The sequence below is a fragment of the Solea solea genome, chromosome 10, assembly GCF_958295425.1.
Source record: "Solea solea chromosome 10, fSolSol10.1, whole genome shotgun sequence".
Classification (NCBI taxonomy): Eukaryota; Metazoa; Chordata; class Actinopteri; order Pleuronectiformes; family Soleidae; genus Solea; species Solea solea.
Genome location: NC_081143.1, coordinates 7,673,579 through 7,700,666, shown reverse-complemented (window position 1 = coordinate 7,700,666; position 27,088 = coordinate 7,673,579). Strand labels below are relative to the sequence as shown.

At 41.2% G+C, this 27,088-nt stretch overlaps 1 protein-coding gene across 3 annotated transcripts in view; it reads left to right on the top strand.

The window, feature by feature from the left end:
• Positions 1–507: 507 nt before the first annotated feature.
• LOC131466552 (protein tweety homolog 3-like) overlaps positions 508–27,088 on the top strand; it is a 30,635-nt gene continuing 4,054 nt past the window's right edge. Inside the window, exons 1-14 of one of the 3 annotated variants that reach the window (XM_058639853.1) lie at positions 508–704; positions 2,473–2,662; positions 13,749–13,945; positions 18,370–18,481; positions 18,582–18,802; positions 19,154–19,249; positions 20,373–20,445; positions 20,582–20,657; positions 21,836–21,891; positions 22,025–22,117; positions 22,265–22,357; positions 22,439–22,575; positions 24,253–24,426; positions 25,991–26,066. In XM_058639853.1, the coding sequence (XP_058495836.1) occupies positions 2,537–2,662; positions 13,749–13,945; positions 18,370–18,481; positions 18,582–18,802; positions 19,154–19,249; positions 20,373–20,445; positions 20,582–20,657; positions 21,836–21,891; positions 22,025–22,117; positions 22,265–22,357; positions 22,439–22,575; positions 24,253–24,426; positions 25,991–26,066 (1,530 nt within the window). In that variant the 5' untranslated portion in view covers positions 508–704; positions 2,473–2,536. Of the gene's footprint in view, positions 705–729; positions 1,080–2,472; positions 2,663–13,748; positions 13,946–18,369; positions 18,482–18,581; positions 18,803–19,153; positions 19,250–20,372; positions 20,446–20,581; positions 20,658–21,835; positions 21,892–22,024; positions 22,118–22,264; positions 22,358–22,438; positions 22,576–24,252; positions 24,427–25,990; positions 26,067–27,088 lie in introns of those variants that run through there. The other 2 variants (XM_058639855.1, XM_058639854.1) reach the window with 2 other exon arrangements.

Genomic DNA, 27,088 nt, shown 5'->3' with positions numbered 1-27,088 from the left:
TGTGTTTTCTAACAGGTGTTATTGGCTGTTATTTTTGATTCATGGGTTGGATTTTTGTGTAGCCAAAATGCTGCATCTTTGGTTTTTGTGTTGTTGTAAAATGCTGTGTTGTGTGTTTTATTAAATGTTTTATGAGTTGTCGTTTTTGATTCCTGTGTTTTTACATTTAAAAAAACCCCACATTTAATGTGTTTTAGGTTGCATTTTTTTTAATTTAATTTTTCCTAAAAATGTAATTTTAGTTGTGTGTCTTGTAAATGTTATACGGATTGTATTTTCTTTTGTGCGTCTTCTAATTTTTTTTTCCGTTTTTTCGTGTGTTTTCATGTTCTTTGCTTTGTGAACGCTTTATTGTGCTTTCTGTAATATCTGTTTTGTGAAAATCTTCCCTGCTGTAACATGTAATACCACGATTTCACCGTGAGAGGGCGACCTCTGCGCGTGTGCGTCCAGTGGGTTATGGCGCTCTCTCTCTGACACGCACGAACACGCACACACATGCACGCACGCACGCACGCAGCGCTGAAGCTGCCGCAAAGCCCCGTCCTCCAGCGCTGTTAACCACCGCGTTTGCTTCACTCCCCAACAATATCCTCCTATCGAAGAACCGCAGAGTGAACGGAACAGCGCAGAACCGACGACCACCGTGGGAACAGCGCAGATTAGAGCACCGCCGGCCATGGTGTAGGAAAAAGAAAACAACGGTATTGTCTCTCGTAAAAGGGGAAAAATAGATTAAATACTGGGTTGCGGGTCAACGACTTTAACCCTTGATCCTCCGCAGTGTTGTTGCTGTCGGGGACCGTGTGAACACGACGGCGTCTCGGTGTAATGTGAGCGGAGCTGTTTCACGGTGGACGATGTTCCGTTATTTTATAAGCAGTTCAAAGCGAAACAGCGGCACACTCGCTTGTTGCGGTTTACTCGGCACGACACGGCCGCGTTAACGTATCGGACAGCGCTCGGCTGTCGTGTTCAAATCCACCACCGGAGCAGGGAGGACAATAGGTGAGATAAACGCCGGCCTGCTGGAGTCCAAGACTGCGGTAAACCGGACTGAACCGGGCTTCACTTGGTAGGTATGTCCCGCTCAGACACGGAGACGGCACTGTTGCCTTGGTGACTCGTTGAGAAGAAGACTGCGGTAGTTCTGGGGGGGACAAAGCGGGCTGAAGAAGCTAGCTAACCCGGGTTTGGGGACGTTTTATTGACTCGACGTTTGAAAGCGTGAATAGACGAGAAAACCGGCGAGCAAGTTGACCTACATGTGTCCGTGCGTTCAATTAATTTTAATAGACAGAGAACAGAGACAGTTTGTGTGTATGTGTGTGTGTGCGTGTGTGTGCGTGTGTGCGCGCGCGGGGGGTGATTTAACAACCATTTAACCGCCCACTACACGTTTTTACATCACGAATCGTGTGTTTTGCAGCATTGGCGTAAATTGGTTGCAGGTTTGTTTTGTCTGTCATGCTATTATCATGTCATAATTCATGCACAGCATGTAGTCTTGCTTACAGTATCCATGGACTGCGATATAAAAGATGACATCATCCTTCATCCATATACCTCGAACGGGATATTTGAAAAAAAAAATAAGGCAAATATTTCATCTATGCTGCATTTAGTGTTTACTGTAGAATAGGTAAAACATATAAGCGGTTTATGATAGTATTATAGTTATCATGATACACTTGCAATAGATAACAATGCACCACAGACTGCAAAGGGAATCTAAAATAATTATTTTATTTTATTCATTTAAATGTAGAAGATTAAGTAATATGTCATATTGCAGTGTTTTAGCCCTGTTAAGTGCAAGCACGCGCGTGCGCGCACACACACAAGTTTGCACAGCTATCCTTGTTAGGACACTGCATTGATTTCCATTAATTTGGTCTGCCTAACCAAAGCATTATTTCTGACTAATAACTGCCTACCTCTAACTCCACCTTACCTTTTACTGTAGTATAACTTTTACGGTTCTGCCACATCAGGACCAGGTTTTGGTCCCCATGAGGACTAGTGGTCCTGACAAGGTCAGTGTTTAGGTCCTAAATAGACTAAAAAAATAGTTACACACACACCTACACCAACATAATAGATATGTCACGGATCAGTTAGGACATGCTGCTCATAAAAAGCTTCTGCTATATGATATTTATTAGTTATTAATTAGTGATGTTTTATTAGCATATTTACAATGAATCAGAATTTATACACTTGTTCCACCCTATTTGGTCACTACTCTCTCATAACTCATCACGTAGTCCTTGTATTACTGTATGTCAGTCATCAGTAGTCTCTGCACTTTATGGATGCAGGACCTTTGAGGTTTTAGTGGTCAGCAGTGTAGGCTTGCACATATTGTAACCTCATCTTCAGTATTTTATGTGGTAAATCAGTCATGAGAGGAGGTGTGAATTGTGCAGGAAAGACCTGTCAAACTTACAGCGTTGGTGTATTTCATTGCAGTGTCTGCGTGAGGAATTGGGCTATCAGAACGAAGTGACAGCCGGCGTCAGGTAGCTGCGTCAGGATGGCAGCCGTAGTGAACTACTCCCCACCTTGGTGGGTGAATCTGCTTCACCGGTTGCCTCATTTCAACCTGGAATTCCAGCTGGTGAGCAGTGACTTCAGACCAGAGGATTCTGAGTACCAGAAGGTAAGACAAGTAAAAAGAGAACATTACCTCCCATTTAGAATTCATCATCTCCTTCATCATGCAGCGTCACCTTATTCTCCTACCTCCTGCCACCTTCCCACACTGTAATTTCACAGCAGAGTAGCCAAGTAGTGACTGATGCTGCTTTGCCACCAAAGAGTTGTGGGTTCCCTCTGTGCATCAATCAATTCTGTGTGTGTGTGTGAGAGAGAGAGAGACTGAGAAATATCCTTGACTGAGGCACTGACCCCCACTAGTTTTATCATTGTTATTAATTGATTAGGCAGGACCTTTAATGGTTGCAATATAAATCAAGGTTGTTTTTAAGATTAATATCATGATAGGTTAGAAAAAGCCAAATCACACAATGCTGACGAAGCCTATCAGCCCTTAACAACTCTGGGATTCTCACTCGGTACGTTTACAGGCACACTTTAATCGAACTAAGGCTGTAGTCCGACTAAGACAGGCAGAAATTCGATTTATTGGCCTTGTTGGGCTCTGTCTTTATGTCACTGATCATTCTGCATTACAATTGCATGTTGTGCATGTGCCGCATGTGACACTGGTCTTTTTTGCTGTATCTCTCTGTTACAACCCTAACTCATATATATATATAAGCTAGTGCGTATTGAATCAGTTTCTTGTTGACTTTTACATCACAGAAAAACAAAGAGTGAACGGCGAGATTGACAGTGAAATGGATCAGGCTGTGGTTCTGTGTTCAAAAGTGGGTCTTCTCTGCAGCATTTGCTCTCGCCAACTCCATTGTGTTATTTGTTATTTTGTTATTACTGCAGATTATACATTGTTTCCTTCTACTTCTGGGTCAAAGACTGTGGTGGAAATTTTGATGCATGCGCAGAACACCAAGTCCAACTCCAGTCTGACTACGCATATACATGCAGTGGAGTAATCAGACGATGAATCACAGTATCCTGGTATGTTAGTCTGACTAAGACTAGCTAGATTTTAGTTGGACTACTGTAAGCATGATAACAAATAGTAAATAGACATAACTTGAAACTTCTGGGAAAGTCAGTTAATCAATGGCCCAAAAAAAAAAGATAAGAAAGCCTTTCCTGAATTTCTCTCAACTGTGTATTGGGCAAAACATGTAAATTGTGGATGTTGTTGGGCTTTGGAAACCTGTGATTGACATTCATCACATAAAAATAAAATGCTGAAATGAAAAAAATAATCCAGAAGCTCTAAAAAAATAATAGTCAGCACAAATTAAATGTGTAAATCTAATTGCAGTCTTTCTTTGAGAAAACACCCAGAGTCTGCCGCGCTGCCTTCAAGAGCAGCTCCATGCTACAGGGGCTTTGACCCACTTTTGCTGCATATCATTAGAATTCTGAAACAAGGTAACTTCCAGGTCTCTGCAGCTGGAAACACAGTCTCTGTGACCCTGAGGTGTGTTGTGTAGAGTCCCACATTGCATGCACTGCTGTAATCGGCCCACAGTATAGTTTGCAGACATGGGAAGGGAGGGCGTGCAAGTTCAAGATGCAAGCGTGGGAAGGAACCCACGGCTATGAACAAAGAGGGGAGAGGAGAACTAGTGAGAGAGAGACTGGGAGGGAGAGAGAAAGAGGAGGAGAAGTGAGGAAGATAAAAAGAGACTGATTCGAGGCAAGAAGGGGGAGAAAGGGTTCGATGAACCATGGGAGGTGCTTCTAAATTGCCAAATAACCACTTCCTGCAGGCTATTCAGTATTTAACTAAGGGTCTTTGTGTGTATGTGTGTTAGTGTGTGTCACCAGTGGAATTTTAAGGACCCCCTTTTTAGACTGATTACATCCTGACATATTTTAGCAGACAGCGCTGTCTCTATGTCACGGATCATTCTGCGCTACGATCACATGTTGTTGTTTTTTTGCACGTTATTTGTAAGCACAGTAGTTGCATGTGCTGCATGTGCTGCATGTGCACACTATACGTCACTGTGGTCTTTTTCTGTGTCAGTGCATGTTGAGCACTTAGTGTTGTTTGTGGAGGTGAGGTCCCAGATATCCCTCAGGGGTTGTGTGTGTGTTTGTGTTTGTGAATATATGGGTTCTATTCAGGGGGAAATCATTAATTCAGGCACGATGGGGGGAGGCAGAGTTGGAGGGTGAGAAGAAGATGAAGAAGAAGGAGGTTGGTTGGATGGTGGGGAGGTGGGGGGGTGAGAAGGGAGAGAGAGTAGGAAGGGGAGGGCTGTAGTCGCTTGTGAAAGAATGGTCTCTTTCTTTCTTTCACTCTTTCACTGAAGCCCGTCTTTAGATTGGCCCAGTATATCTGTCTCAAAGGCTTTTATGCATCCACTCATCCAGCTGAGAAGTGCGCGCGCACACACACACACACGAAAACAAGGTCCTTACTCAGTGCAGTGAGATTGTCACCATACCACAACGTCACACACTCTCTCACAGACATATGTGCATGCACAAACACACTCTCACACAATAGAGAGAGATTCTTCTGTTTTCTGCTGTGATTTGGCTCAGGTTCATTTGTATTCAGCCCTTGAGCTCTGAAGCTGTTTAATACTTTCTTCTCACACCATGCCCCTCACTGATCACTCACTCTCTTAGTTTTCCATCTTATGCAGGAGTTTTCTTTCTAAAACTAACAAATCTGTTATGTATTCACTCACCACCGCTTGTGGTCCCTGATGACTTTGACTTTATTTGGGATGCTGTGGCTTTTTAGAGCTGAAAGGCATTTAAATAGCATGTGTGTCGAACCATGTGTGTGTTTTTGTGTGTGTTCATCTGTTGGTACTACGGTAGAATTGCAGTGTCAGCTAGCAGCCACAGTTTAACAGCTGCAGAACATTACAGAGGAATCATGTGACCTGTAATGACACACACACACTCCCAGCTGTGGAAAAGTAAGCCAGTATATTGCTGTTTTTGAATTGTATACTACAGTTTGCACAATGGAAGAAATTATCTTGTAACAGAATCAGACGGTATCAAAGACAAAAAGTGCAAAAAATAGCCAGTCTAAACAAGTTAAATTGATATTTAACTTGTCTCTTGTCACTGATGTGGCCTTGTTAGGCCTACGCAGAACAAACAAGTCATAATTGCGGTGCTGTGGACACTGTCCCTCTCCGCCGTTGACGTGAGTTTCCATGCAGAACAATGCGTGAGTAACTTTAAGCAAGAGAGAGCAAATGATGTGATGCTTGGGAAATGCAAATTCCAAGATCTGGCTTGACCAAGATCCCAAGGACAATCACTTGTCCAGATGCAGAGAGTGATGCAAATCAATAAATGCCGTGGGTGAAGCAGCTCTTACAAGTTGTCCTCCCATCTTAAACTGTGTCAGCACATTTGGTCCTTGAATTTGAGGGAATTGGTCCTGGAAAGTCCTTCATGAAAGTTTCAGAAGACAATTTAACAGCTCAAAAAACATGCTATTTCAGCAGTTTAATGGGATAAACGCTTGCCTCTGTGCTGCTGCTGTATACACAAACCCTCCCTCAGTCAGGTCGGATAGTATTGCTTGACAGAGCCCATTTTCAGTTGAAGGGACATTGCAAATAGGTAACAGAGGCAGAATAATAACATCAACAACAGAAATCACATAAAGTTACCAACTGCAGCTTTAAATCTGCTTTATTTTCAGCCTGATTAAGGTTTTGCAGTTAGTATTTAAGTTGCACCAGTAGCACTGGTGAGGTGAATATAAGCAGAATGAACTTGAGGTCAGTGACAGCCTGGGGAGAGAAGTCGAGAGGCCAGACTACAGAGGAGCACACAGGCACAGGGCAAGGACAACTCACTGAAGTGGAAGTGATTGAGCCTGTCAGCTCAATCACACAGAGAGAGAGAGAGAGAGAGACAGAGAGAGAGAGAAACAAACACAGTTAAATGGACAGACTGAAAGTAGATCACTGTGCTTGGGTGTTTAATGTTTTTAGCCCCTCCTCCAGCCTGCAAGCTGATCTGTAGTAGCATCAACTCTCACACACAGACACACACACACATGCACAGCCAAGCTCACCATGCTTATTAGTAGCTAATTGATCCACACTTAATCTGCTGTGATGGTTTGTCAGACCGTCAGTTAATCTTACAGCCACCATTGGGGGGGGGGGATTTAAGAATGTGGGACATTTCTACAATTTCTTTACATACCATTTACATCAGAGGGTTTAGGGTTAGGTCTCAAACCTGTGGCCCCTTTTTTAAATTGTGATTTGGGCATTTATTTTAAAGTAACACTTACTCCAATAATGAAAACAACATTTTAAAAGATTAAAAACATTAAGGGCCTGCTACAGATTTGCTTCCAGATACTCTTCCAAAATGTTTGAAATGTAATTAAATGCAGTTTCTTTATTGCTCAAGGTTACACACGCAAATCACCACATTTGAGAGGCTGAATTAGCAATCAAAACAGTTTCTAATTATATGCGATATTTGTGAAATATGTACAACAGTGATCTTTAGTGTTTAAAACTGGGTTCCTGCAATCCAAGTTGAAAGCATTGTAGGGGTGTGGGCACCAGATTTTTTGAAAATGCAGAAATAAGATGCTGTATTTTGTGTTCATGTACACATTTACATACATAATGGTCCCTCCCATTGGTTTTATTTTTGTAACCATTTGGTTGAATTTAGCATATCGGCAACAGAGATTGAAAGAGGAAGTGTGCTTGCTTGAGAGCAACAACGACAAAGTGAAAGCAGAAGATGGAGAGAGAGTGTGTTCGGTAACCTTGGCTGAAATTCCTTGTGTCGCTTCTCTGTCTGGGAGAAAAGTATTCACATCAGCATTTCTGTTGCTGCCCATCGTCAACTTCCTCTCCATTTTCGGCTGTACATAGCACAAATTCTACTGTTGACCCTTTAGAGGCTACAAGGCTTTTAAGGTCCGGTGTTGGGTAGTATTTCTGAAGCTTAGCAGCTAGCTGCTCTATGCGCGATCTGCTGGCGCCCCGTGTGTTGAAGCGCTCTTATGGCACATTTCCACCGGCTCTACTCGCCTCGCCATGGCACGGTTTAAGTAGCGTTTCACTAGCCTAGTACCTGGTACCAGGTACTATTTATACCTGGTCAGACGAGGTTCCAGGCATGCTTAAAAGCAGGTACTATGCGATGATTGGTCAGACGGCCGGCCGCTGAGTCCCGTCACAGGAAGAGACCTCCCACACAGAAATCAAGCCGAACAGCGCCGAACTGTAGATCACTTAAAACTACTTAACAATCCTAACAATGTGGGTAAATCTTCAACAACTACCAGGGAAACCTCTATCTTAATTGACTAATTTGTTAACCTCCTCAGTTCAATCCATAATATAATACTACACTTTGTTTCCTGGTGTTCACTCATTTCTCTATAGCCCCCTTTTCAGCTGGCATTTGAATGATGATCAAATATCGTTTCCCGAAGTGGTTTTGCAGATTGGATAACAATCTGTCCTCGGGTAAGTACCTGTACTTACAAGTGGTCAGGCGCTATCCGTTTCCATTCTGATCACTGAAAACACATTTTAATGCCAGGTGTATCACAGTAGTTGTGTCATTGTCATTCCTGTAGCATAATTTAAAATGATGCCATGAAAACACCCAGCATTATTTACTGTCGCGTGAGCTTTTATTCTCAATCTGCTAAGCTTAATCTGTTTAATGGTATATAGTGAAAAGTCAAGGGCTCAACAATACATTAGAGGAGCACAGTCACTAGCAAAGCCTTATAGATAATAAGAGAGGATAATACCAGAGAGGAGGGATCTGCAGAGCTTATCTTGCTCTCCTCTCCCTACAGGATCTCCTCCTCCCTTCCTTCAATCATCTTCTTTAACCTGGAAAAAACAATCAAGTGCTTTCCTCTGGCTCAGCTCGGGCTTACCAAGTGCTCTCCCACAAGGAAGTAATCATGAGCAGTAATAAATATACACATAAATTCACTGAATTATCTCATATGTGTGCAAGTTAAAACGTCAAAGCTGTTACAGTATAGTAGAGCCACAATTGATGTAAAATATACAAACTCATATTGTCACTGCCATCCAGTGATTGTAATTATTTTAAGTGGTATATAAATCACTTACTGTATATTTATATCTCCTAGCCTTGGACCCAGAAGTAGATACTTCCAATAACAGAGGTGTATGGATGCTTTTAGTAGAGTACTGTTCTGTCACTTGTCAGATAAACATAAGGTCATATCCCATGTTGTGTTGTGTCTTATCTGCTGTAATGGTCTTGTTTACTGACCCACTGACTTCATTGGATTATATGAAACCCCCCTAGATTTGATACATTAGCCTTTGCTGGCCTAGTTATACATCTGACACAGTTCACATTAAATGCTGACCTTGTCATTATGCTGCATTGTTACCTCCTCCAAGGAGATTATGTTTTCTCCTGGGTCTGTTGGTTTGTTTGTTTATCAGCAGGAAAACATACTCAACAGACTTGCAACTAAAGTGGGGCGTGGAAAGAACCCGTCAAATTTCAAGTGTGGGTTTGATTAAAGAGAGTCACTTAGATGCAGAGATTCTCAAAAAAATGTTCCTCAACTTTGTGTGAAATGGATTTTGTCCATGTCCTCACCAGTTTCTTATAAATTATGCAAATACTGGACATAGATAAGATGTGGAGAGCTGTGAGTTTGTACAATCTGAGGCAGATTAACGTAATATACTCGATCTGATGAAAGTAAAAGATTTTGTCTTGGCTGTGCTGAAAAGAGGTTAGTGTTAAAGACAAGTTAACTTTTTTAGCAGTGATCAATTAGCACTGGTGTCAGTTGGTTGGTTTGGATGGTCTGAACAGTTATATCTGCTGTGTGATGTCACGGGGAGCAGCACGCGGTGGTGTTGCGGTTCTTTGTTTAAAACACAGTTTGATCAATGCCTTTCTGTGAGTTTTCCCCTTGTTATGTCACTGTGAGAATGAATGGTTGCTTGGCTCTGAGTCTATAAGAGGCTGCCAATGCCCATTCACAGCCAGAAACAGCTCCAGCTGTCCCTGTGATCATCAAAGTTCAAATGGTATGGATGATGGATGGATGGATGAATGTTAATCATGTCATTGTTAGGAATAGGAATTATCCTATCAGATGTAACCACACTTCACACTAACAGTCCTAAAGCTAGATTGCAGTATTTTTAGAGAGCACCACTTGCTCCAGACTTTTGGTTCCTGGGGGACTCCCCCTGAATTAGAATTGTCACCATGGAAACTCAAAGTTAGGATTTTAAGATGACTGCCACTGCCCAAACGTTATAGCACTTCTGTCGTATTTGTTTTACAGTACATCCATCGTACACATAGCACTGTTTAATTTTATAATAGACATGTTGCTACACTGTTTCTATGCACAAAATACCATGTTGAGTGTTGTAATTGACTGGTATTGCTAACAATGTCTCACCAGTGACTTCAACTGAAATGCAGTGAACTCGGGGGTGGCATTACTCCCAGTGCCGAGTTCTGATGTTAACAGCTCCATGTTGGGTTAGGGCAGGGGTCTCAAACTCAAATGACCTGTGGGCCTCTGACAGTCTCGTCTAGTCAGTCGGGGGCCAGTCAAGTAAAAAAAAAAAAAGCCCAACTTTTTTGGGAAAAGCAATGTACTCTATTGCCTCGTGTGAGCTTTTCTGTCTTTTACTTCTTCTGTCTTTTATCCATTATTCTGTACAGCACTTTACAAATAAAGTTGGATTGGATTGGATCATTTCAAAATATAAGTGGTTGTTTTAATATGCAACAATAAAAAAAAACATATTTATGATGCAAAATTAATCTATTCTTTTAACATATAGAACATATAGAAATTACTCGTTACAACTTGATATTGTTTGGAGGGCCACATGAAATCGATTGGAGGGCCACTTATGGCCCCCGGGCCGCCACTTTGAGACCCCTGGGTTAGGGTGTCTCACTTAGTGTGATCTTGCATAACTATAGGGTTTTAAACAACCTCAGCTGTATGTTGTCTTGACTGATAATAAGATGAGGATGTGTTTCCATTAAAAGAAATGGCAAATTTAACTGAATTACACATTTATGTGTTTTTCCATCCACTGCTGTTAAGCAAGATCTAGAAATAACTCCCAATATTTAATATTGGAAGTTATTTCTAGATCTTGATTAAATATGTAAAAAACACCAATTGCTGTTTATATGTGGTGGCGTTTCATTAGTACTTACTGTAAGTTCATTATTGATAACATTTGCTTCTCGCACTACTTGGAGGAATGTAGTGATTTGCTAATCAGTACATACGTATATCCAGGTTTTTTTTTTCCAGGCCTTAATAACACAATATGTAGATTAAGTAATGGAAAATTAATAAACAAAGTACTTATAAAAAGAGAGTTACACACTTAGTTGTGTATCCTGTGTAGCTATGAGTGTTATGTAATTGCCATTTCTCTTTTTGTCAACAAATGATTGTCAACATGAGTTTATTCACATTATCATAATACCGAGGTTTGGAAGACTGCAATTCTAAAAAGCAATAAAACACTGGTTTATTACATATAATATAATACAAAAATAAGTAATGGAAAAAACTTAAACGTGAACATCATTGTCCCTGCTTCTTCTGTGACTGTTAGTAGGAACAGCAATGTTTACAACAGCAAAGTCAAAATAAACTCAATATCTGGAAGAAGCTGAAGATTGGTGGCAAGATAAACAGCCGACACAGACAGCTGTCATATTAGATTATTCTTAACTCTTCTTAACAAGCAGTTATCTTAACAAGCGCACATGGGCGCTTTACTGAAATATGACTCATATTTACGCACGTTGAACAAGTGGAAGGCGACTTGTTAGCTCCCACAAGAAAGTTATGTAAATGCGTCTATAACTCACAGGTTCAAGTCGCTCCACTGTCACATCTCATCTACGTGCGTGATAAGTGTGGCTTATCGCTCTCTCTCTCTCTCTCTATCTATCTCTCTCTCGCCCCTCTGTGAGAGACAGAGCGGAGCCGCAGTGGACAGAGAAGTGGCTCAACACACAACACCGTTTTTTATAACGCCATTATAGACAGAAATATATTTATTCATTAAAAAACACACAAAAACGGCCCTCTTTAATACGAGGCAAAAAGGGCAGGGGCTCAAGCACCCCTTGGGCCTTATGTGTGCACGTGTCTGCGTACATCCCTCCCATACATACCCATCTTTCAAATGGCAGCTGGTAAGAAGTTTCAGTCATGTGCTTTACAACTCCATCCATCCATTATCTACCACTTTATCCTCCACAGGAGGATAGTTTTTCTTTCAGTCATTGGCCACCTCCCTTAAAAGTAGGGTTGGAGATCCTGGAAAAACTGTTTGATTAGGCTACGTTTCATCATAGCATCACTTTGCAGCCCTTTCTGGATTTTCAGTTCAGCCACCATTCAAACGCAGCACCGATGTTCACTCTGGTTTTGGATCGCTTTGGATCGCCTTTTTCTTGGCAGTAGCTTTCCCAAAAATCGCCTTTCACGTGTGACCAACACCTGTCGCATTTTCTGCCATAACGTTGCTGCAACTGTCTCGTTGGATTTAGCAACCTAGCATAAGCTCTGGCGTTGTCTTCTGAGCATGCGTGATTAATGCACGAAAAGGGGTACATGCATGGGGGGAGGGGGGGCAGATGGCAGTTCAATCTCAGCTAACATAGGGCGATAGGCGGGGGAACACCCTGGACAGTTCACCAGTCCATCACAGGGCCATTTTTGTGACAATGCATTAATTAATTAATTAATTAATGTAAGCAATACAGTAAAAAATTGCTCCATAAAATGATCTCCCAAATTTCAAGTGTACAAACTTTAATGCAATATTTCAAGAATGAAGAATTTAATTTATCACCATGTGATAAAATGTCCAACATTTAAATGCAGATTAAAACAGGCTGATGGAACCGCAACCTACCGATTGTTGGCATGCTGACATTGTATGTAGCTCATTGTCATCTATTGTGGCTATAGACCATAAGAGGAGTGTCCCAACTGTATAGCCTGTGACCCATCACAACAAATATATTATTAGATGTTTGATAGCTATGGTTGTTGGAGGTGTCGTATGTTTTTGGGATGAAGCTTTGGCACATACATGTGCTCATACAGTATGTATGAGTGTGGAAAGTGCTGGCTTGTAGTGAGGCAAGAATGAGGTCAGTAGAAAAGTCAGCCGTTCAGAAATCAGAAAATCTAGGAAGCCAGAAAGTGTTGGTGGATCTGTGAGGTGGAGTCAGACTGTGTTATCATCCATTGAGGATTCCCCTGAAATACATCGTTGCTGTTTCTGAACACGGGAGAACTGTGGTGGATTCTTACAAATAAAGTGTTCCAGCAGATTCCAGCAGAGATTTTGTTGGAACAGAAAAGTACCTTGGTGTCTGCATGGCCGTGCACAAAACAAATGACTTTTCCAGACAAGTCCAGAAGGGGAAAGAAAAACTAACATTGCAGTGTGTGATAAAACAAGATTTCGTCAGTTCTTGGCAAACTGCTATAACAGCCCTCATCGATGTCTTTATCCATTTCTCCCTTTTTATTTTCAGTTCAGTCATTTTCTTTCCAATTGTACACTCCCAACTCTATCTGTCTACCCCCACCATCCCTTCCTTCTTTTGCACTTCAAAGCGTTTCGGGGGTTTGTGATCTGTGTGGTGGGTCTCCAACACACACACAGCTTCCCAACAGAATTGCTTCCGCTCACTCTGTAGAGGTGTGCATGTGTGATGGTATGCAAATGTGGTTTTCATGGTATCCATCAAATATTCATCCATATCATATCATCATTTCACAGACACCAGTTTCTGTCCTCAAATAGCTGGAGAGAGGAACACACTTTGTTTATCTGTGTATCTGTGTGTCTGTCTACACAGGAAAATCTAAATCATGTGATGTCTCTTTGTATTTGGTTTCCTCACATATCAGCTTATTTGCTTCCTGTATCTTTAACTCACTTCCGAAATTGTCTGCCTCCCTGTGATACAGAAATGATCAAGAATTGTACTGAATGAATCAAACCCCAAATCTGACAGAATAAGAATTGTAAGATGTTTCATGTAATTGTGAATTTCCTGTCACCTCTAACAATTTGTGTCTTGTTTCCTCTTCTCTTTAGTCTGTGTTGCTGCTTGGTTCTTTGGCATTGTTGTGTTTGGGCCTGGACCTCCTCTTTCTCCTCTTCTACTCGTTTTGGCTTTGCTGCCGACGACGCAAAAGGGATGAATCCTCGCACTCTCATACACACTCTCATCAGCCTAGTCCTGATTGCTGCTGCACGGCCTGGTGCGTCATCATAGCCACACTCGTCTGCAGGTGAGAGGTTGTTCCCATAAGAGTAACACACCTTATAAATGATGTGCATTTTAAGGTGAAACATTTAGTTTTATTCAGGAAAGGGATCATGTGATAAAAGGTGAGAAAAATTAGGGCGTGATGTGTTGAGAGTGATCAGACCCAGTCAGGAATCTTATTTTCCCGATGAATCGATTAGTCATAAATATGTTGAAAAATATGTTTTTCAAACCTGAAAATGATGAAGTTTTCAAATGTCTTTTTTATTTAAAAAAAACCTAAATGACTTAATTGATTTAATTGTTATATGGAGCAAAGAAGTCAGAAAAATATTAAGAATATGAATAAAAAGATGAAAAATCAGAGAGCTGGCTAGATGGATGGATGGATGCATGGAAAAAAGCACTAAAACCAATCTATCGATTATAAGACTAGTTTATAGTTGATTACTAATCATTTAATAAAAATCACCTTAAGGACAAAAGTGCTCTCAAAAGTCCCATTTTCCAGGCTCTAAAGTCAGTTAAGAAATACCTGGTATTTATTAAGTGACTTGGAGCAGTCTACTTGAATAGGGCCAGACTTTTCTCTGTTGCTGCACATCTGTTAAAGTCGCAAAAACTGGACAGGACATAAAACTGAGTCACACAGCTTCCCATAATAACACATTGTGCTGTGCACTTATGGTACTGTTAATGTCCTTGTATTAAAACTTACGTTTTCTTTGTGAGGAAATGCCAGAAATGGAATAAAAAGTCAGTTTGAAAAAAATAACTTTTACAGTTTGCTGAGGTTGAAAAGTTTGTGTGTTAAAAACAAATATAATGAGAAAAAGGCTTTGATGTCAGTGTCTCCTTCTGCTTTTGCCACTACATAGACTATAAAGCATTTCTTTTACTGTTATGTTCTTCCACTCCACCAGCAAGCCCATAAAATAGAGAGTGAAGCAGCAGGGAGGTCAGGGATTGAACATAAAACTTCATATGCCCCAACTTTATGTCAAGATGGGGACCACTGTTTCTTGTCACCTCTTCTCTATCATCACTGATCTTCAATGATAAAAAAGATTGATTGTTATGGAGATCCAATTTGTGAAAGTGTGCACCAATACATGGTGTTAGAAAGATTTAATTATTGTGTTAGTTTGACTAAACCTGGTAAAAAAAAACATGTTAACATGTTAGTATTGCGCTAAATTGAATTTCTCAACACGCTCAGTTTATTTGGTTAAATTACTACTGCATGTAGTAATTTCACCTAAAGTTTTGCTCTCTGATGTACTAGGGCAAATGGAAAATGCCCAATACTAACAATCTAAAAGGGGACATATCGCCACCTAGCATTGGTGATTTTATTCGCTTGTATACTGGGACAAGGGTGTCAGTCCAATTAAATGGCTGAGTCGATCAACAACTGTAGCTCAACTAAACTGTGCATGATCACATACTGGGAGTATCAAAGTTTTGGTGTGAAATCATTGTACTTTTGATCAGTATGCCCTTCTGTGACTTTGGCAAGATGAAGGGAAAATAACTAGAAATGAGTAGGATTGTGATTTGAGGAAGCCTTTGAAAAAAACACAAACCTTTAAAAAACTTACTGTATTTCCATCAAACAGAAAACATAGAGGCAGCATGGTGGTCAGCACTGTTGCTTAGCTCACCCCACAGCAAGAAGGTTCTAATCCTGGTTCGAGTGGGCTCTTTCTTTGGAGATAGCATGTTTTTCCCTGTGTTTGCATGGGCTTCCTGTCACAGGCCAAATTCATGCAGATTGAGGTTTGGTTGACTAGAGTGTGAATGGATGTTTGTCTCTGTATTTTGGCTCTCTGACAGGCTGATGACCTGTCCACTTCTCCAATGTTAGCTGGGATTATCCATCTCCAGCTCCCCTTAAACCATTAAAGGATAAGTGGTTTATATAATGGATGGATGTATATAATAGGGCCACTTTTCTCACTTCTTAAAAAGCTGACATTTAAAGAGAGAGATAAGGGGTTTCACTCTCAACATCAGCCGTTGCATTATCACTGCTCAGGTCCATTCAGTCCATGTGGTGTAACAGGGAGTTGCCAGGTGGTTAAACTCCTGTTTGTGTTTATCTGACTCTGAAGACTGTGTACATGAGGATACAGTCTATGACCCTATAGTGACCCAGTGGCAGAGCAGTGTGTATTTTGACCAGAGGCACTGAGCTATGTGGACTCACAAAAATTATAAATACCGAAACCACTCTTTCACTTACTCCGTCATCGGTGTTCACGTCCTATCCTGACTTTCCCCCCTTTTCTTAATCTCTTGTTTTTTTTACTATATTATTTCTCTATGTTCAGCCTTCTGCCTGTCCTACAAAGGTTGCCATGGAGACAGAAGCAGATTTGATGCAGAGACAAGAAATGAATTATACAGTCAGAGGGAGCTATCTCGCTCTGTCTCTCTCTCTCTCTCTGTCTGTGAATGTGTTCGCGTGACTCAGTGCTCAAGAGTGTTTTTGTTGGCTTGAATATTTTATGGTTAGCTATAATATTTCTTTTTGAATATTTGATTTGGATCTGAGTGTGTGTGTGTGTGTGTGTGTGTGTGTGTGTGTGTGTGTGTGTGTGTGTATGTGCGTGCGTGTGCATGCGATTCTTTGTCCACAATTTAATATGACATCATATTTTATTTTTGGCACAACAACAGCCACACATGGACTTCCTCTTTTTGTGTGCAGGTGCAGTGTGTTTAGAAAGAAGCTGCGTCTTTGTCTATTGTTACGTTATTGTGAGCTGCTGAAAGGAAAGTCAACAGTGATTTTGATTATCAGTTAATTGCATGTTTCCTCTATGGTTTTTGTTTTAAATTATTTCTTTATTGATCATTAAAAATATTAGTGTTACTAATATCAAAATGTATTTGGAAATCTATACTTTCAAGACTGATATGTTTGCTCAAATAATAACTTCTCAGTGTAAATGAAGGTGTGTTAGCATTGAATAACATATACAGTAAGTTAGTGATACCTCTTGGATTGAATACATTTTTCTGTCTCATCGACTGAGCTCCAGACGAGTGCATTTTAGTCTGGCCATTAAAGCGCAGCAAAGACTCATGATGTCAGTCCATTCCAGTTGAAAATGGAGACTTAAACAGAGACTTGAGCGCTGCACTGTCTCTCTGAGTTAACATCACACAGAACAGGCAACTGTTTCTCAAATTCAAAATGAGAAGTCAACTATTTGACTTCTGAACCTTGGCCCTGCTGTTAACCCCCTTGTTTATGTCTCATATTTGAAGCTGCTGTTTAATAAAGTCAAGAAATCCCATGACAGAAGCTGCAGGTATTAAACCAGCGTGACAAAATGCATGGAGACGGAGAGGAGGACAAAGGTTGGGGGAAGAATAGGAGCAGGGAAAGAGTGTGAGAAGAAAGAGAAGAAAAGAATATTTAAGCAGGAGTGGAGGGAGATGATTTATTGTTAAGGTGACAATGAAGATGGTGGAGAATGTTGGGAGGCAGAGATGGGCGGGGAAATGGACAGATGAAAAAGATGGTATTTACATCAGTGTGCAAAATCCATTTACGTGTCTTCATGGCTGTGTTGGTCTTTATTCTGCTTCTTTTGCCAAGCCTGTTTCCCTCTGTTGTTTATTGTTACATTAACGCAAATTGTCCATCATAAAACGCAAAAACACTCACCTACACAGTGTGTGTTTACACACACAGACACACACATCATTGTGTGTAACACGGGGCTACTCAAGGTCTAATGGCCTAGAATGAATTGCCTTAACAAGGGACATAAATTTCCCGCTACAAATCTGTCTGCTGTTAGTCTGCAGACAGACAGCATTATTGCAAAAGAGTACAGTCAAACATGAGCACACTTACAGTACACAAAGGGAAGGGAGGGAGGGAGGGGCCAACTAGAAATTTACAGTGTGAGCGAGAAAATAAAAGCATAGTGAGGAAGGGATGAAGGGTCAGATGGAGCAAAAAGAGGAGAGAAAACATGTGTGCAGTGTTAGATGCGATGGTGTGTGTGTGTGTGTGGAGAGGGAGAGGGATCATGTTCAGCGGGAACCTGGTTAAGAAGCAATAAGAAACAGTAGGGTTCAGAAGACAGAGCGTTAGGGCCACGAACCTCAAGACATTGAGGCATGTATCACAATGGCCCATGTTATGTTCGGTCTGGTGACCCAATTATTGTGTGTATGTTTGTGTGAGAGTGTGTTGTGCTTGCCTGAGGCCCTAAGATGACACCATAACAAAGAACCACCAGCTCAGTGCTGCCTGTTGCTGGTAAATAGAAGAACTGCATGTAATAACTTACTTGATTTAATGTGCATTTGTGTGTGACTGACCGAAAGAGCGAGTGTGAGAGTAGACAATACAATATTTGACCATATTGATAATTTTAAAGCCATCCAATGGTTAACATTCTGTTCACTCTTGCCGCCTCCCAGCGCTGGCATTGCTGTTGGATTCTACGGGAATGGAGAGTCGAGTGATGGAGCCAGTCGCTTGGCATACTCCCTCCGTCATGCAAACCACACTGTATCTGGAGTGGAGAAATTGGTATGTTGGTTTCAATTCAGCAATTCTCAAAATCACCAACTGAAAATAGTAAAAATGTGACTGATAGCATTTTTTTATTTGGATTTTTATCTGCGTCCAGGTGTCTGACAGTGCCTCAGCCTTAAACCAGACTGTGGAGAAGAACCTGGTCCAGTTGGAGACTACCTTCCAGGAGCAGGCAGATTACATGTCCATCGTCCAAAAGCTGCAGGGACAGCTGGATGAACTCGTGAGGCTGATGGTGGATGTTCCTTTCTGGTCCAGTACTGACGTTTCTCTGGAAGATTTGGCCCGCAAGACAGAGGCTTTTGACTTTTACAGGTTAGTGCTAATAAGTTCAGTAGCTTTTGCCATATCAAACTCAAAAATCAGACAAAAAAAACTATACCTTCTCTCAGTCATTCAATCTTTGAAAATATTGTTTTAAGATTGATTATAATTGCTGGTTTAAAAAATGTAGACCATTGAATCCCAGTAAATTAAATGGCAAGTCCAAAACCTTCACCAGCAATTAACTAGTAATATTGTGATTGTGACCCTGGTGTGTGTGTAAATGTCCTCCATTTTAAGGGATTCATTAGCTCAGTCACTCAAGACGATCACCCTTTGATGTATTTGCCAGCATATCCTGTGTTTGTATGAGACCCTGTGTGGATGTCTGTGTATTTACAGGTGGTTGGGTTACCTGAGCCTGCTGCTCTTTGATGCACTCATCTGTCTTCTGGTGCTTTTTGGCCTGATACGCAACTCCAGAGGAACTCTCATTGGGTAGGTTTATTTCACATCATCATCATCCTCATCATCATATTGTACTTGAGTCAACCTCTTTTCAGACCGTGTGATCCACTCACAAGTGGACAGATAAGCACACAGGTGACGGTACCTAAATACCTTCTTATCACTCAAACTGCATTCACGGGTAGTCTGGGATGCATTTGGCCACATTCCGTTTCATGTGTAAACGTGAATGTGTCCCGGGTTAGGGTGACTGGATAGTCATTTTACATTCCACAGTGCCCATATTTACTGTGTAACAGCACATGATTTGCATTCTTGATGAATAGCTTACTCCATTTGCCAGCAGCTCATTGATTCTCTCAGCTCCTCTCAACTGTGTGAATCAAACACAGACTGGTTGAAACAACATTATTTGGTAGGATTATTGAAAATAATCGTTTCTAAGAGATGCACTGTGATGCAGAAATGGACAAATCCGCATTGATGCAGTGACATTGCTTGTTGATTTTGCAGTTGCTACAAGCTGCAGCTCAACTGCAGAAGCGTTAGTTTCGTTTTTGGAGATGGGATATTTTTTGTTACAAAGAAATGATTAAATTCATATTATATATGATTATTTCAGTGTTTGAAGCCTGTCAAGCAAACCATTCAGCGTGGTGTGAGTGGGGACAGAAGTGGGCGGCTCTTTTAGCAATATACTGTTTTTATTCTGTTGCATTTCTACCGATATCACTGACATCACCGTCAAAGTTGGCAGACAGACAGACAGATGATCCTTGCATTTGTAGATAGATATGAGGGTTTATACTGACTGATGAAGAAGCGGTCATGTGTGTTAATTTAAAAAGATATCGGATGCAGAATCGTCATTTGGTTTTACTAAACATAAGTGACAGCCTTGTCTTTTTACATACAGTAAAAAGTGGGGAAGTGTGATCTGATCTCATGTGGTCACAGGAGACACATTCAGGTTGCATTTTAACACCAGGTATGAACTGTCGTGGCTAGAGCTGTACACTAATGGTGATAGGATCCCTGAGGAAGGTTTTTTAATCCCAGGTCTGAATGGACTCTCTGTCCATTAGAATCAATCTATACTATGTTGGTGAACCAAACTTCAAATTCAAAATTATGTTTTTGTTTTGTCTTTCAGAGTGTGTCTGCTGGGGGTTCTGACTCTGATCATCAGCTGGGGGTCTCTCGGCCTGGAACTGGCTGTGGCTGCAGTAAGTGTAACCATGGCAACATCGCTGAGCTCTGAGTCTCTGCAATGATGTAATCCCTACCCACTGCTTGAGCAAGTGTGCTCAAAGACGATGTTACTGTAGCCTAACGTGTCATGTGTGCTTACCCTGTCCACAGTCAGCCAGCGACTTCTGCGTCTCCCCGGATACCTACATCACCCGGGTAACCAAGGAAAATGTTGTCATCGACCAAGGTGCGCAGACAAAGTTGCCATGTTGAAGGTTTTTCTGTAAAGCAGAAGTCTAAACCCATTTAAATTATTTGGAATCTTTAAATATTTTCAGGGGTCAAACATGTATGTGTATTAAAAATCAAATTTTTACTTTCTTATCTCTGACAGGTCAAAATGCAAATGCTCCATAAAGAACCAATAGAACCATTATTGGGTGACAGCGATTACCAACGAGTCTTAACATTTACCAGATGTTAGGCACACGTCAGGAGACCAAAAACCAAAATATTAGACTTAGTCTGTTTATTTAGATTTGAGTGAGAATATAATCCAGGTTTTTGATTAAGGTTATTCAGTTGATTTTACTGATTATGCCCTCACTTAAATTATGATTAGTCATTTATTTTGTTTACTAATTGTTTTGTGATGAGTTTAGTAGCTAATATGACGACACAGGTTATCACTGTGATGTGTATTATTTACAGATTTATATTGATCCCTGCGAATGGTTAGTGTCTCCACTGCAAAACAAAAGTATTTGATAAATCATGAATAGCATTCTGAATTCCTAAATTGTTAAATGATGCAGGGAGCAACAGAACAAGCCTGGTCAATGGATTTCTAATATGCAACTGCTGATTAATAAGCAGATGTAAACACAGAATAGATTCTGGTTTTCACACTGTCAGCTTCCTCAGTCTCACCCTGACATGTTTGCTTCTATTTTAAGAAACAAGCATGTGTGTGTGCGTGTGTGTGTTAGAGAGTGTATCCAAGGGGATTGTGTTTGACTGACACTCTAGAATCTAAAAGCTCTTACTCTGTCTGTGCTGACTGCAGTGCACCAGTAACTGACAAAAACCCACAAAACATTCAGAGTACATTTTTGCCTTTTCACTTTGTCTCATTATCTGATTTGTTCTCCCTCTCCATCCTCTTATATCCCTCTTTGCTTCTCAATTGCTCCCTCTCTCACTCCCCTCCCCTCTCTGCACTCACATAATGAGCTTTATTGTCTGTCAGTTTTTCTCTGTTGTAGAGCACAGATGTTGCCTCCATAACACACATAAAAACACACAGCTGTGCCCAGGCCGGACTGCAATTACACGTCTAAAGAAACCTACAGCCTGGCTTTCCTTTAACTGTATATTTACATGTCTGCATTGATATCCTGTTGATACATATTGGTTTATTCACAGATATCCTGCAGTATTATCTGAGATGCAGCCCTGGACAAATCAATCCCTTTCAGCAGGTAACGTCACCATCCACCTCCTCAACCTTATTGTTGTTTTTGACTAAACAGCTCATTTACTGGCCTCAGCCTTTGATGAGACACCAGGAAAAGATTCACAAGTTGGTTTTTGTTTGTGTCCTGTGTGTTGCAGAGGCTGTCAGGGAGTCACAAAGCTTTGGTGGAAATGCAGGATGATGTGGCAGAGCTACTGAGATCAGCAACACGTGATTATGCCAACACCAAGGTACTGGGCGCTTGAGTGGGAATGTGATGAGAGTGCATTTACAAAAGTGTCTGACACACGTGCCTATCTGGTGTACGTGGATGTACATGGAGGTGGATATTCATATTTGAGAACCTTATGTTTAACCATAGCTTTTTTTCTGTTCAGGAGAGTCTCGAGCAAATCCAGTCAGTGCTGAATTCCACCGAGGTTGGACTTCACCAGCTGACTGCTCTGGTCGACTGTCGCAGCCTACACATGGTGAGTCACTTTGTTGTGTTAGGAGACAAGAGAGGTCCTTGCAGATCTTTCTTAACAGCTCTCCTCTCTCCTCTCCTGCAGGACTATGTTCAGGCATTAACAGGCCTGTGTTATGACGGAGTTGAGGGTCTCATCTACCTGATTCTCTTCTCCTTCGTCACTGCTCTGATGTTCTCCTCCATTGTGTGCAGTGTGCCACACACTTGGCCTGGCAAGAGGTGAAACACAAACACCCACACACATGCACACTGAATGAACACTAACACTAACACCAACACCTGACATGATACCAGTTCTAACGTCTTCATTGTCTGACTCAATTCAGCTGATAAATGAGTCTCTGCTGCTCATGCATGTACTTTTAATGTATTTGCCTCCTGGGCTGTCGTGTCCTTCTGTGCGTCTTCCTGCCTGTCTTTGCATCCATCGAGTTTTCTGTTGCTTTATTTCATTGTTTGCTGTTATCTTGTTTGTTTTTATGTTTATACATCTATCACGTTTTCTTTTCTCCACCTTGGACTCGGAGCACCAGTGTTTCGTTCGATTGTGTATCACAAGGTCCCCCCTTTTGTTCCTTCCCCTCCTTCTCTCTCCCAGTCCTGATTTGGAAATGTTTTGGGCTTTAGCAAATGACGACGGACACTGAGGAAAGTGACCGACCCTATGGTTCAACAGACCTTTCACATAACCAAAGTAATTATGTGGTATAAAAGCTCTAGTCTGAACATCAAACATCAGTATATGTGATTGTTTTCACTTAATTGAATTAGTTAAATTATGATTTATATCACACAGCTGTGCCATTATGGTGGTGTAATAGTGTTTGATACCTATCTAATGTCCCAGCAGGTGTCGCACAATAATCTATAATGTCTCTGCATTAAGATAGAATCACTGCCCACCTCATTGGTTGCTGTAGCTGACTGTGCTGCAGCTGTGTTTTTGTTAAGGGCTGTTAAACTCAATTTTGGTCGGATGAGCTCCATCTAGAGGACGTTGAGGGTTATAACATCTAGACCCTTTTGCCTCTGTTGTCTACTACTGCATTATTCTTCAAACAGCTCCCTCCATCTTTGAAACAATTCCAGCGGGTTGTGACTTTGTTGGTACATGAACAGTTTTCATAAACCTGCACACACACGTAGTCTGTGAGTGATCAAACACTGTCGAAGCCAGTACATTTCTGCAGCCAGAGATCAAACTTCCAAATCAGCACATTCTAATTTAATGCCTCATTGTGTTATGTTGCTTTTTTTTTCTTTTGTTTTCTTTTACGGTTTTTGACCATTTTAAACCTGAAAATGGTTTGCCCCAACCAGCCACATTATTCTCCTTTTTTTAATTTTCTTTAATTTCCATGGGCCACACTGAGTTGCATGAATATATATTAAATAAAATGGATTCTTAAATAATGAAATTGTTTGGACGAATTGAAATGGAGAGTAAATGCCAGGAGTGAGTCCTTTAAATCAGAAGAGGATGACTGCATGAAAGAAATGGACAATGCATGTTTCTGCATTTGTAGAGAATATCAAAGTCCACTGTTTAATATTATGTATCACACAAACCAACAGTAACAGTGGTCTCCTATGAGCTGTGATGTAATATTAGAGACACTAATGTAATTATTGTTGTGGACCTGTTTTGTAGATGAATTTCTGCCCATGTTCCTTGTCATCTTGTTCAGTTGCTTTGGGGCTGAAGGCATGGTCTTAACCAGTCTTTTGCATCAGGAGACTTCTCATAGTACAAGAGCACCTTCCCCTCTCCTAACCTCCTCTACAACCACTTGTTTACACTCTGTTGTCTCTCTCGGATCTCCCTCCCCCTCTACCTTTCCCCCCATCTACTCATCATGCCCTGTTGTGCCCTGCCTTTTCCCTGACCAAATGAAGGACGGATGAGGAAGATGGAGAGGACGAGTCGGGCGCCTCGCGTGGCGGTGTGCACGATAACCTGTACCGCGTTCACATGCCCAGTCTCTACAGTTGTGGCTCCAGCTACGGTAGCGAAGCTAGCCTGCCCGCTACCGCCCACACTGTCAGCAATGCCCCCGTCACTGAATACATGTGAGTTAGCACCCACTGCTAGCTAGAGGCTAGCAGGATCAATACACTGCCTGCCATAGGTAGCTGATGCTTGGCCCCACTGTGACCCAGACAAGCAGCAAAGCAGCGCCCACTGCCTGTAATATGATAAGTGAGAATAGCCAGTTTATTGCTATGTATGGTTTGCATGACCTTTGTACCTCAATGTCAGCAATATGTGTTTCTCAGTGAGCTACAACACTCTATTAGATTTCCCTTTGACGCTAATAGAAAATTAAATACTTGTTATTTCCACCAGCCGATCACTTTCAGTCCACAAAGTTAGCAAATAAAAAACCCCAGTTAAAAAACTTAATTCAGATTTGCACTCACTGGAGCATAAGTTATTCATTTCACCCTGCTTGCTACGAGTTACAGTTTGCCACGGGACTGCTTGCTTTGAATAAGCAAAAATACAGAAGAGAAATAAGCATAAATACCTTTAATGTGTCACTGCTTGCTTCTGTTTTGGCCGTGCAATAATTAAGCACATTAGAGTGTTAGCTGCAAAACTGTAACTTTTAAATTAAGAAAGTAAATAATTACTTTCATTTAGATAGCTGTATTCTAGAGTGGGGTTTCTCAATCCTGGTCTTAGGAACCCACTACCCTGCATGCTTTAGAAGTTTCCTTGCTCTTATCAGCACCTGCAGAGCTTTCTGATTAGCTGACTATTTGAATCAGGTGTGTTGGAACAAGGAAACATCGAAAGCATGCAGGGCAGTAGAACACTGTTCTAGAGGTAATGAAAGTAATGAGGATTTTTTTCTTTCCTGTTTTCTACCATCAAGAAACCCTGCATGTTTAAAATTACTGATGATTATATTCCAAATTATTATTTTTTTTGTTGCTATCAGTTAGCCATAGTTGAGCATTAGTTTACTCCTAGTCTAATGTGACATTTATGAACAATAATCAGGAAATTAGTGCAATAACTATACATCATTCGTCTTTGTAAAACACGTTATCAATAACCCCAGACATAAGTATTTCTTTTGAAAGTATAGGTGACTTGCTCAACCTACTTTTCAAAACAAAATCAGAGCTTTAAATAATGAACAATAGTGTGATTGTGTGTTTGCTTGTGTTTGTCTGTATTAAGCTAATACGATAAGAACACCTTTGTCATTGGAAACCTCAATAATGTTGTCTTTCATCCAATTGATGAACCACATTTTTGGTCTTTTCAGATAGAAGTAGGTCTTTTACTTCTACATAGGACATTTGAAGATGAATTATTTTCCATTTATTTTATGCTTGTAGGTCCCCACGCTGAGAAAAGTAGGGTTTCACTGCGAGTGCGTCCCAGCAAATGTTGTTCTTTTTGTGCATTGTCAAAAAGAGTGTTAACTACTTTGGCCTGTGGCAGAGGTGTTTAACCCCTGGCTGTATGCTTTCAAGCTTAAGTCCCTGACTTGTAATTACTACCCATTTGTCAGAAAATCAATAAGTTGTATTCAAGATCAGATCAAGATGAAGAGTTCAAAGACTGAGCACCAGCGGCAGTGGGTGACTACATGCAGTAACCTCTTATTCTATAATGCAGGAGCCAGAACGCAAACTTTCAGAACCCTCGGTGTGAGAACACCCCCCTGATTGGCAGGGAGTCCCCTCCACCCTCTGTAAGTGCACACTTTCTAGAACACATTCTCCCTTCACTATCTTCCAATACCCACAGTGCTGCTGGGAAACCACTGCAACCACAGAGATGGCATTTAAAACTTTCAAAATGCACTCAAGAAAGTGATGATAAATGTACTCATATCTTATTGATAAGGTTTAGCACATGCATAGTGTGGATATTGGAAGGTAGTCCCATCTCCCTACACCACTGCAGGTGTCCTCTGTGCTAGACAGGGATCATGGATCACGCCTTCATGAAGGTCATTTTGGCAGCCTGGGATCACCTGGATGTTTCAAAAGAAGCCCGTTGACTGTTGGATCTGCACTTACATCAAAAGAGACGCTTGACTCTTGATTAAGTGTAATTGTTGTGTCAGTCTAGTACACCATGTTCTCTATTTCTGATGTAAAAAGTCTGGTTGGTTTCACTCTGGCCGTCAGTGAAGTGTGAGAGGACTTACAGAACGCAAAGCACCTTTTATCATAACAAACATTTTATTTATAAATATTTGAACATGTAGTGCTGTTGTGTATCAAGCATTTTCTTCAGTAAAAGCAGACTGTGTCTGAACTGCACCTAGTTTTTACTACACACAGGATGACCTTTGGTTTTGACAAGGTGCTGCTGGGCCTGGAGTGGTGGATTTTGTTCCATACACTAACAACTGTTTTCAAGCAATGAAACTGTGGACTGACAAAATGTAGGCGATAAACACAACTCATTACTTCTGCACAGCTGTTTGGATTTAGTTTTTGGTCCTCGCAACGTGGTCACAACATGCAAGAAAGTTGATAATTTCTTGACTGAACTTGAGCCCAAATCCCTAAAGTCCTTGCTCCTCCTCCCCCCTGTTCCCACACTGTGTCTATGTGTGCATTCTCTGGTCAAGGTGTGTGTGTGTCCTCTGTTTCTGTGCCCCCCTCCCACCCTTCACCATTCAAACAGCCACAGGAGCACACGATTTTCCCACCCTAAAATGATTCCTGCAGAGATTCCTCATGCTTTGGTAGGGCTATCGAT